At 49.0% G+C, this 12,657-nt stretch overlaps 1 protein-coding gene across 1 annotated transcript in view; it reads left to right on the forward strand.

The window, feature by feature from the left end:
- The window catches only part of ASB2 (ankyrin repeat and SOCS box containing 2), a 75,817-nt gene that overhangs the window by 24,868 nt on the left and 38,292 nt on the right, over positions 1-12,657 (forward strand). The window contains 1 exon segment of the mRNA XM_088464343.1: positions 3,777-3,878. Within this exon segment, the coding sequence (XP_088320469.1) occupies positions 3,777-3,878 (102 nt within the window).

The raw sequence follows: 12,657 nt of genomic DNA on the forward strand, positions 1-12,657 counted from the left end.
TAAACCTACTGTATACCTCCCCCTAGTGCCTAACCCTAACCCTCCCCCTAGTGCCTATCCCTAACCTGTCCTCCCATAGCCTAACCCTCTCCATAGTGCCTAACCCTAACCCTCCCTCTAGTGCCTATCCCTAACCTGTCCTCCCATAGCCTAACCCTCTCCATAGTGCCTAACCCTAACCCTCTTCTCCCGTGGCTTAAACCTACTGTATACCTCCCCCTAGTGCCTAACACTAACCCTCCCCTCCCGCAGCCTAACCCTCCCCCTTGTGCCTAACCCTAACCTGCCCCCCATAGCCTAACCCTAACCCTCCCCAGAATGTCTAACCCAAACCCTCCCGCAGCCTAAACTTAACCCTCCACTACCGCAGCCTATCCCTAACCTGCCCTCCCATAGCCTAACCCTACCCCCCCTTGTTCCTAACCCTAACCCAGAGTGCCAGTTTTGGGCGTTCCTCCCATAGCGTTCCTCCATAGCGTTCCTCCATAGCGCTCCTCCCATAGCCTAACCCTCCCTAGAGTGCCTAACCCTAACCCTCCACTGCCGCAGCCTAACCCTAACCCTCCACTGCCGCAGCCTAACCTAACCTTCTGGTCCCTGCAGAATGTCGACATTGTAAACATTATTATTATTATTATTATTACCAGTTATTTATATAGCGCACACATATTCCGCAGCGCTTTACAGAGAATATTCAGCTATTCACATCAGTCCCTGCCCCGGTGGAGCTTACAATCTATATTCCCCATCACATGCTCACACACATACACACGAGGGTTAATTTTTGTTGGGAGCCAATTAACCTAGCAGTATATTTTTGGAGTGTGGGAGGAAACCGGACTACCCAGAGAAAACCCATGCAAGCACAGGGAGAATATACAAACGCCACACAGTTAGGGCCGTGGTGGTAATCAAACCCACAACCTCAGTGCTGTGTTGGCATCATAAGTGTAAGCATTCTGGTGTCGGCATTGTAAATGCTGCACCTCATTCTGGACAGGATAGTTTCTTTGCTCTCTGGATAGCTGGACGGCACGATTGTTGTGTGTATACAGTGACATCTAATGCACACATGTGAGTTATCTGTTGTTGGTAATACAGAGTACAAGGTGGAATCGTCTAAGTGTAGGTTCCTCATTAATGTGCCACTTTCTACATTTCAAATTCCAGGTCCAACATGACAGAAGGATATTCAGTGCTGGCAATTAGTGATCGGGGGAAGGGGGGTCTGCTTCATATGCAGGATGCAGATCTCTTTGTCGCTGTAGACCTTTCCCCTCAACCCACCCCCCGATTCTTTTATTGGACAATGTTTTTTTGCATTTGCCAACCAACACCCCCCACCCTCTGTCACAGGCAGCGCATACATTATACTCATGTACTTTATTCTGATAACAGAGTCTAATGCACCACTGGGGCCAGCCGAGGATGAACCCCGCTCTTTGTCCCCTGTTCTCTTACAATGACTTCATACATTTGCACTAAACATACAGATCTGCCCAACATTGTGGTCAACGGTGCCTTTCACACATTAATCTTGTCTTATTGTCATACAATGGAATGAAGACTGGATAACTAGGCAGCACCCTGCAGGATTGCATGTACATGTGAAAGATGCAGACTGCATGGCTGTACGGTAATTACTTTACATACACGCAAAGGAAAAGCTGCAAGTAAATTGCCGTCGATGGATGAGTGAGAGCTGATGTTTTTTTAGTTGTGGCAGGACGGAGCTTAGCCCCACTCCCCAGCAGCCGCTACGTCCTGCCCCCCCATTTTTGATTGGCCCGCAGCCCGCCGTGACCGCAGCAGAGGTGACCATCGAGGGGGTGCAAACCATTGATGGTTCACCATAGATGGTATTTGTGCCATCGAGGGCAATCATCGATGGGCCAATCGATGGGAAACATCGATGGACATCAAAGCGATGGCAATTCCTAGTCCCAGTTGTGGTCTCAGAAATGTATTGAAAATGTTTTGGGCGTTCCTGGGCGGTGACTAAGCGGAGAGACAGAGATGGTCCATTGTATGGACGTGTTGTGGGAGTGTTGCAGAAGTGGTTGGGAACCAGGCCCATCATCGTTCACTCTGGAGGCTATACTCTAATGGACAATATGCACCATACTTGCGTACCTTCTTATTTTCCTCTCCGGGAGGTGCCCAAAGAGGAGATGCAGGTGGACGGCGATGCGGGCAGGACCAGACCATACGTGGCACTAGGTCCCACCCCTTCATGGTTAAAATCCACTGAATCCCACATATTTAAAGGGACGGAGCCAAATGATGTGATTCTAAAAGAATTGCGTCATTAGGCTCCGCCCCCTACTCTTGCACTGCTGAGCCCCCTGGGAAAAATGTTCTCCATTCTGCCCACTTCACTAGGAAGTGGGTGGGATGCAGGAAAAGTGCCTACTCTTCCGGGGTTGCGTGGGTTTCTGGGAGAGTAGGTAAGTATTCTATGCACCTAGCATGGGGCTGATGCAAGTTTCAATGGTGAGACGCAAAAAGTTGCAGATATCTCAGAATACGACGCAATTATTTAATGACAAATAGGCCCCCAAATCTGCACGCGAACGTAGGCATAAACGTAGTACAAATCTGCGTAGTGCCTATTACAATAAGTAGGCACTCAACCCTGCATGAACCCTCAGTCATCAAATAGCTTTAATAGCAAAAAGTGCATGTTTTTGGAAAATAAGTGGGAAAACCAGAAGTAAAACATTGGGTCCCAGGTGAAGGGGGATATGTCGGAAGATATGGATTGCGCAGAGTTGGGAATAAGGGCCTAATTCAGACCCAGAAGCTATGCTGCGCTCACTCGCATTGAGCGATTTTTCGAACCAGTCATTGCGATGGGAAAGTGCTCGCCCATTGCCCGCAGTCGGGCCGCTATTTTGAGTAACGGGAAGGTGCTTGAAAACGGGGGTGTGGATGTGTGAACGCAGGCGTGCCCGACCGTCAGAACAACATTTAATGGGTGTGCATAATTAGCAAAGTTGCGTAATTACACACATGACTGCGTTGTATTTTAGCCTGAACTGCTCGCAATGTTGTGGTGGGAAAAGGCTACCACAAGCGCTGCGAGCAGCTCCGATGGCTCTCGATGTTACTGATTAATCCTACAACTGCCGGAGATGACGTGTGTTGCGAGTGTCAAAGGGGCGTCTTTATACAGGTGCAAGCGCATAGTGCGGCCGCTCGCTATTACTTAGTGGGCGGCTTTACGCGACTCAATGCGAGCACATGATTTAAATAGCCGGCCCCTTTTAGCCAGCGAGCGGACGCAAATAGCCCTAAGTCCGTATACTCTTTACATGCATATTGTCAGGTACACCCAGCCAGGAGAAGCAGGTAATCATTGCCCCCTGGCTGGGTGTCTCCAGAAGAGAGCATGGGGTGATTCCAGTGCTGTCCAGCAGCACTCAACCCCCAATGTCAGGTTTCCTAGAGGTGAACCCGGACCCTGAGACCTATAGATCCTAGAGAGTGTGTGTCTGTTTTTTACTTCATTGTTGTCTTATATGGTCATTCAAATCCCTTGACGTTTCCTCCCAGGGCCAAAAATAATCAAGTGCTCTTAGCAGCTGATTTCAGAGCCTGCACCATCTGCTTCTGTTCAGCCTGCGAGAGCTTTTATCTGTCAGCCCCTCACTCAGCCCTGGCCGCCTCTCTCTCTGTGTGGGGCTCTCCTGCCTCTCCTCACAAGGTGTGGATATGATCTGCTTCTCGTACTCTGAATATTTCTCACTCTTCCATACATGTCGCCACAAATCCAGGTCCTCCCAGGCCGGCGCTGCACAGTCCCCCAACTCAGGCTCCAACAGAGGGGCCCTCAAGAAGAGATACGATGGAAGCTACTTCGCTGCCACACAGCCTGCGTAAGTGACATCTGCAGCTTGTTGTGTTTGTGCTGTTTGAGTGTTTCATATTGATGCCAATCTGCAAATATCCTGATTTTATGGTTTTACTTTACTATATTATGATTAGATTTATCTTTGTTCTTTTTTTCTGTTTGATCGACACCCATTTCTGCTATAATTCCTGCGCTCAGAGTGTGATATACTAAAGTCGTGACTGTCCGCCAGCTTCTTGTATTTGTGCTGTTTGAGTGTTTCCTATTGATCCTAATCTGCAAATATCCTGATCTTATGAGTTTGCCTTACTATGTCATGATTAGTTTTGTTTTTGGGTTTTTATCTGTGTAATCGATACACATTTCTGCTATAATCCCGCGCTCGGTTTGTGATTATCTAAAGTAGTGACTGTCCGGCGTCCGCCAGCTTTTTGGATTTGTCCGTTAAAAAAAATATACAAAAAAAAAATCAGAAACAAACAAAACAAGTTTGTAATAATAATATAATAATTGTTGGGGTATAGACTATGCTTTTGTGACAGCATTGAAGCACGTTTTAACCTCTGGCAATAAAATTCCGGGGTGCTTTTTCTGCTGTATTAAACAGTGCATCATGAGCTCTGCATATAGGGGGAATTACGCTATTTTTTGAGTGCACCCATTTCCTGACTTGGGAGTGATTCAGCTTCGGACGGAATTGCAGGCGGCAGTTTTGCAATTCCGTCCTTGCTAATAAGCAGATGTAGCAGGAGATGTATGACGCCCTCTGCTGCATTTGCGATACCAGCACTGCCACGAGGTGGATGGCACCGGTCCGCCGGACAGCTGAGTGCGGTGAGGCTTACTCAGGCTGGCCGGCTTGCGAGGACAGGAAACATGTGAAATGCTGAATCAGGCCCTATATCTCTGCATCGCCCCCATTATGCTGTATTTGGAACGTGACCTGAGCTAAGTCTATGAAACCGCTTCTCTGAACAAATTATTAAAAACTTTACTAATAGTGTGCAACCAATCAAAGTTTTGCTCTTGGATGGCTCTAAATGAAAGCTAGTATGCACTTGGTTGCCGTGGGCATTTTTCTGCATTCTGCACCTTCTTAATAAAGTCATTGTATTCTAAATATACAAACATTGGATGAGTCTAAGGAGCATATTTATAAATTATCAGGTTTTAGACCCCATAATTGTAATTTCTTATCGCCGCTATTCGCGGCAATAAGAAATTATTTATCGCCTAAATCAGTGACAGAACTAGAGAGTGGTGGGCACAGGTGCAAGAATATGCTTTGGGCCCCCCTATGCAGTGCCCCCAGTAGTGGTCCCCCTATGCAGTGCCCTCAGTAGTGCCCCTTATACAGTGCCCCCAGTAGTGGTCCCCTTATATAGTGCCCCCCAGTAGTGGTCCCCCTATGCAGTGCCCCCAGTAGTGCACCTTATATAATGCCCCCAGTAGTGGTCCCCCATATGCAGTGCCCCCAGTAGTGCCTCTTATACAGTGCCCCCAGTAGTGGGCCCCCTATGCAGTGTTCTCAGTAGTGCCCCTTATACAGTGCCCTCAGTAGTGGTCCCCCATATGCAGTGCCCCCAGTAGTGCCTCTTATATAGTGCCCCCAGTAGTGGGCCCCCTATGCAGTGCTCTCAGTAGTGCCCCTTATACAGTGCCCCCAGTAGTGGTCCCCTTATACAGTGCCCCCCAGTAGTGGTCCCCCTATGCAGTGCCCCCAGTAGTGCCTCTTATACAGTGCCCCCAGTAGTGGGCCCCCTATGTAGTGCTCCCAGTAGTGCCTCTTATACAGTGCCTCCAGAAGTGGTCCCCCTATGCAGTGCTCTCAGTAGTTCCCCTTATACAGTGCCCCCAGTAGTGGTCCCCCTATGCAGTGCCCCCAGTAGTGCCCTTTATATAATGCCCCCAGTAGTGGTCCCCCTATGCAGTGCCCCCAGTAGTGGTCCCCCATATGCAGTGCCCCTAGTAGTGCCTCATAGTGCCTCCAGTAGTGGGCCCCCTATGCAGTGCTCCCAGTAGTGCCCCTTATACAGTGCCTCCAGAAGTGGTCTCCCCTATGCAGTGCCCCCAGTAGTGCCCCTTATACAGTGCCCCCAGTAGTGGTCCCCCTATGCAGTGCCCCCAGTAGTGCCCTTTATATAATGCCCCCAGTAGTGGTCCCCCTATGCAGTGCCCCCAGTAGTGGTCCCCCATATGCAGTGCCCCTAGTAGTGCCTCATAGTGCCTCCAGTAGTGGCCCCCCTATGCAGTGCTCCCAGTAGTGGTCCCCCCTATACAGTGCCCCCAGTAGTGGTCCCCCCTATGCAGTTCCCCAGTAGTGCCCCTTATACAGTGCCCCCAGTAGTGGCCCCCCTATGCAGTGCTCCCAGTAGTGGTCCCCCCTATACAGTGCCCCCAGTAGTGGTCCCCCCTATGCAGTTCCCCAGTAGTGCCCCTTGTACAGTGCCCCCAGTAGTGGCCCCCCCTACATATATAAGACAAACACACACACACACACACAAAAAAAACCCACACTTACCTAGATCCCTGCTCCTGCGCCCGCTGCCGTCAGCTCCTCTGTCCTCCTGCGCTGCACGATGGGAGAGACGTCATGACATCTCTCACATCACCCACTGCGGAAGCCGGATAGCGGAGCTCATGAGCGAGCTCCAGCCCGGCTCCCTCCGTGGACGTAGCAGCCAATTTAGAGTCTATCTGACTCTCATTGGCTGCTATAACAAATGTGTTTGTTACTGTGTAGTGCGGACGCTCTCACTGCGGTCCGCACTACACTTAAATACTGTGGGGCCCGGGGGGACACTGGCGGCGCGGTGCAGCGGCGCTGTTTCATGCAGGCGCTTATGTGCCCCTGCACCACAGCGGGCCCCGGTGCAAGGCACCACTGCACCGCCGCTATTGCCGCCACTGGCCTAAATGTGTTAGTAGTAAGGTGATCACATTAGCGGCAGGGGCGTATCTTCAATGGGCGCAGGGTGTCCAGGGGAGCCCAGTAAATTTTGCAAGGTGTAGCCAATAGTCTACAGTGGCTAATGCTGTCTTCAGATCGCATATTCTGCCGTGGCCAAACCTCAGAATTCCGGAGCTTGGTAAATCTGACAAATGGTAAATGGAGGGGCCCCAGCAGATATTGGAAACACTCCAAGCAGTGCTCTACTTCCTAGAGTCGGCACTGTCTACCGCCATGGGGTAGACAAGTGTTGTATAATTAGTATCAGAACAGGATAGACACAACAGAGAAGCAATTAGTAAGAAGTCTCCATGGGTAGCGACTCATTTCGGCTCTCTCACATGTGACTTTCATCCGCTATTTCCTTGTTAGCACCGCCGGTCCTGGCTAATTGTAAGCACTTTGGAAAACCAGGTTCCTGCTCTGAAGCTCTGTACAGCAGCAGAGACTCACATCTAGGCCGGAGCTGCATGACAGCAAAGCATAGCGCTCGCGAGCGGGTCTGAATCAGGTCCTGAGTGTGTGCAAGTCTGTACAGAGCCGTACACATTTCAATCGCATCTCCACTTGTGATTAGAGAAGCAGAACTGGGGTGTAACCAGGTGTGCTCATGTAAGCAAAGTTCAGTCAGGTCGTGCAGAGATTTAGGGGTCTATTTACTAAACTGTGTTAGGAGTAGGGGTGTGCACCGGACACTTTTCGTGTTTTGTGTTTTGGTTTTGGATCTGGATCTTTCTTCGTGTTTTGGATCTGGATTGGTTTTGCCAAAACCACCCTTCCGTGTTTTGGGTTCTGGGTTTTGTGTTTTGGATCTGGATTTTTTCTTAAAAAATAAAAAAAACCCGCTAAAATCACATAAATGGGCCTTTTTTTGTTCCTACGCTATTAATAACCCCAATAACATTAATTTCCACTCATTTCCACTCTATTCTGAACACCTCACACCTCACAATATTGTTTTTAGGCCAAAAGGTTGTACCGAGGAAGCTGGATGACTATGCTAAGCGACACAAGGGGGCGGCACAAACACGTGGCCCATCTAGGAGTGGCACTGCAGTGGCAGACAGGAAGCCAATCAGCGTTATGGTGCCCATTTGCATGTAGCACGAACCCGGGAGATCCGTGCTACATGCATCTGTGTGATTGGCACAGAGCAATGACAGGTCCGTGAGACCCGTCTGTGCTGCTGTGGTAAAAAAAAAAAAAAAAACCTGTGTAAAAAAAGAAAAAAATGGCGTGCACCCCCCCAAAAAAGAGCAACCAGCCCCGGGCATTAGTAACCCAGTGCTGGGTGTGCTTAAATACAGGGGACAAACGACGTAGGGGTCCCCTGTACTTAAGCACAACCAGCACCGGGCTAGTCAGAACCAGCGCTGGTTGCCAAAATACGGGGGACAAACGACGTAGGGGTCCCCTGTATTCTGCGCAACCAGCTCTGGGCTCTGATCCGGTCCTGGTTCTGGAAATATAGGGGACAAAAAATGAGTAGGGTTCCCCTGTATGTTCCAGAACCAGCACTGGACTTTTTCTAGCGGGGGGCTGATGCCACAGCCAGGGGAGCCCTTTCACCGGGCCCCCCAGCCGCAGCATCAACCCTGACCGCTAGTCAGCCCAGGCCGGGGATCCCTGGAGAGCTGGGGACCCCCCCAATAAAGGGGTCACCCTCTCCAGGGCACCCCAGGCCCAGGCTGATAGCCCGGGGCTATCCCCGCCACCCCTGGTGGCGGTGGGTGGCGGGTTGATTGTGTGGTGTGGTGTAAATAAAGAATATCAAACATTGTCTTTACAAGTAGAACTGCAAGTCCCAGCTAGCCTGCCCCGCATGCTGGTACTTGGAGAACCACAAGTACCAGCATGCAGGGCATTAAGGGCCCACTAGTACCTGTAGTTCACCTGTAAAAAAAATGTTTAAAAAAACACAGGACACACACACCGTGACAGTATAAGTTTATTAAACATACATACACACACACACATGTACACATACTCACCTATGTAACCTGTAGCATCGGTCCACTTGTCCGGTAAAGTATCCCTAGGGGACCTGTGAAAAAAAACATACTCACCATCTCCTATGCGAGGTTCTGTCCTCTTCGTTCCAAAGTAGGCATCCCCGGACTTGGCAAAAAAAAAAAAACGAAAACGCGATCCACGAACTTAGTACCGTTCTATAGAACGGTACTTCCCGAATGAGAGCTTAGCGGCGGGGTATCACCATGGAAACCCCGCTGCTAAGCGTTCATTGGCTGAGAGAGGTCATCTCCCGTCTCTCAGCCAATGAACGGCTCCCTCCATTGTAGTCAATGGTGGGAACCGCAGGGTAAACTTTAATAACCTTGCGGCTCCCAGCATTGACTACAATGGAGGGAGCCGTTCATTGGCTGAGAGAGACGGGAGATGGCCTCTCTCAGCCAATGAACGCTTAGCAGCGGGGTTTCCATGGTGATACCCCGCCGCTAAGCTCTCATTCGGGAAGTACCGTTCTATAGAACGGTACTAAGTTCGTGGATCGCGTTTTCGTTTTTTTTTTTTTGCCAAGTCCGGGGATGCCTACTTTGGAACGAAGAGGACAGAACCTCGCATAGGAGATGGTGAGTATGTTTTTTTTCACAGGTCCCCTATGGATACTTTACCGGACAAGTGGACCGATGCTACAGGGTTACATAGGTGAGTATGTGTACATGTGTGTGTGTGTGTGTGTGTGTATGTATGTTTAATAAACTTATACTGTCACGGTGTGTGTGTCCTGTGTTTTTTTTAAACATTTTTTTACAGGTGAACTACAGGTACTAGTGGGCCCTTAATGCCCTGCATGCTGGTACTTGTGGTTCTCCAAGTACCAGCATGCGGGGCAGGCTTGCTGGGACTTGCAGTTCTACTTGTAAAGACAATGTTTGATATTCTTTATTTACACCACACCACACAATCAACCCGCCACCCACCGCCACCAGGGGTGGCGGGGATAGCCCCGGGCTATCAGCCTGGGCCTGGGGTGCCCTGGAGAGGGTGACCCCTTTATTGGGGGGGTCCCCAGCTCTCCAGGGATCCCCGGCCTGGGCTGACTAGCGGTCAGGGCTGATGCTGCGGCTGGGGGGCCCGGTGAAAGGGCTCCCCTGGCTGTGGCATCAGCCCCCCGCTAGAAAAAGTCCAGTGCTGGTTCTGGAACATACAGGGGAACCCTACTCATTTTTTTCCCCTGTATTTCCAGAACCAGGACCGGATCAGAGCCCAGAGCTGGTTGCGCAGAATACGGGGGACCCCTACGTCGTTTGTCCCCCGTATTTTGGCAACCAGCTCTGGTTCTGACTAGCCCGGTGCTGGTTGTGTTTAAGTACAGGGGACCCCTATGTCGTTTGTCCCCTGTATTTAAGCACACCCAGCACTGGGTCACTAATGCCCGGGGCTGGTTGCTCTTTTTTTGGGGGGGAGGACGCCATTTTTTTCTCTTTTTACACAGGTTTTTTTTTTTTTATTTACCACAGCAGCACAGACGGGTCTCACGGACCCGTTAGTGCTCTGTGTCAATGACACAGATGCAAGTAGCACGGATCTCCTGGTCCGTGCGTGCATCTGTGTCATTGAAATACACAGCAGCACAGACGGGTCTCACTGACCCATCTGTGCTCTGTGTCACTGTCAATCACACAGATGCATGTAGCACGGATCTCACGAGTCCGTGCTACATGCAAATGAGCACCATAATGCTGATTGGCTGAGAGCCGTGACAGACGGCTCTGTCAGCCAATCAGCACTTTGCCCATTAAAGGCAAAGGCATTTTTTTTTAAATGGCCGCTCGAGGCAAAACCTCGAGATCCGACAGCAGATCTCGAGGTTTTGCCTCGGGAGAGGGATCCGGGGCAGACAGGGAGATCCGAGCTTGGGCTCGGATCGCCCCGGATCCCCGAAGTTCGGGTGGGTTCGGTTCTCAGGGAACCGAACCCGCTCATCCCTAGTTAGGAGATAAAGTGAACATTGATAAGGCACCAGCCAATCAGCTCTTAACTGCCATGTCACAGGCTATGTTTGAAAAATGACAGCTGGGAGCTGATTGGCTGGCACCTTATCACCATTAATTTTATCTCCTAACACAGCTTAGTAAATAGACCCTATAAGCACTCAAAAATAGCGTCATTCCTCCCAATCTTGGATGACTCTACATGAAAGCTAGTATGCAATTGGTTGGCGAGGGCAACAGCATTATTCTGTTCTCTGCACCTTCTTAATAAAGTTCCTGTATCCTAACTGACTCCATGCAAACCATCCTATATATACTGAACATCCAGACCACACCTACAAGCGTTCCATTGGGCCAAACTAAACCCCTGACCAAATTACACCAACTAAACTACCCAGCAACAAGACTGTCAACAGTATTATAATTTATTTTCAAGCTTATACAGCTTCCGTCTACTATTATTAGTAATAAAGTTTGTAATGAATTGTTCAGAGGAGCGGTTTCATAGAATTAGCTCAGTGCCCATAACAAATACGGCACAATGGGGGTGATGTGAAGATATAATCACAAATTGGATGCACGCAAAACTAGCGTAATACCGCCCATATGCAGAACTCATGACGCACTCTTTAATAGAGCAGAAACAGCACCCCGTATTTTATTCCCAGGGGGTTAAACTTGGCTGGAACAGGCGAACAGACGCAATGTATTTCCATCCATGCAATGCGGGACCGCATACGGGCAATTTACATTCAACTCTGTATCAGGCCCTCAGTGTATTTTTATTATAATAATTAATGTTTTCTACAATATTGCTTTGTATGTAAATCTCTACTGATTTGGCAGTGATGGGTGAAAATTATGCAGAAACGCTATAATGGCATCTTCTAGCATTTCAGGGGTTAAAACTAGAGATGTGTTTTAGATTCTCCAGGAATCTTAATCCACCTGAATTTCGTGAATCTGAACAGATCCGAGTCGTGATTCTGATCTCCTGAGGAGATCTGGACACAGGGTCGGACTGGCCCACAGGTGTACAGGGGAAATCCCCAGTGGGACCCATGGATGATCTGGGATGCTTGATTTGTTTCTAGGGAAACTATATCAAAATTAGCCCTTCTGCCAATCCAAGTGGGTGGTCGTGACACACCCCTGTCCCCACCTTTATAAAAGGAACCCTGTTCTTCGCATGTCCTCTCTAATGTTTGACCAAGTTCCATGGTTGTGGCTGGCCACATTCCCTCTGGTGGCCGGCCACACCCCTTCATTTTGGGCCCCTACCACCGCATTCCCTGGGGGACCCTAAATGCCCCAGCCCGACACTGTTTGGACAGATCCGAGTCGTGGGTTCTGATCTTCCCGCTGTCCGGAATTCAGATTTTAAATCCTAATTTGGTTCTTGATTGCAAAAATGACTTGATTTTAGCTGTTTTTAAAAAACTTTTTAGCTATTTTTTATAAATAAATAAAAAAAACTCCTAAACCAAAACACAAAGCAGAATCCAGATCCAAATCCCAAAAAATCCCACTTTGTCTCATGAATGTAATTAGCGAAACAGGATTATGCACTCGAGAGCAAACGGGTTAAAAAAAAATAATGATATTCATTTCCCAGGGAAAAATCTCACTATTCGGAGCTGAGCGCTGAGGTTAGAGGTCTGGATCTGTAGTGTGTTTCTTGGATTCCATATGTCCAAATGAAGGGAAAGAGCTTCCTGTGTGATGTACAGTATATACATTATGCCATGCTAATCACGGGGCCTGCTTAATGAATGCACTCACATTATATGATTCTAATGGTGTTTTTATCTCTGTCCTATTGCACAGACAGTATTTCATCTATTCTGCTGTATTTATGTATTTTACTATGAATACATTTAATATATAGGAAGCCTTTC

The sequence above is a fragment of the Taudactylus pleione genome, unplaced genomic scaffold, assembly GCF_031769625.1.
Source record: "Taudactylus pleione unplaced genomic scaffold, aTauple2 ptg001661l, whole genome shotgun sequence".
NCBI classification, from domain to species: Eukaryota; Metazoa; Chordata; class Amphibia; order Anura; family Myobatrachidae; genus Taudactylus; species Taudactylus pleione.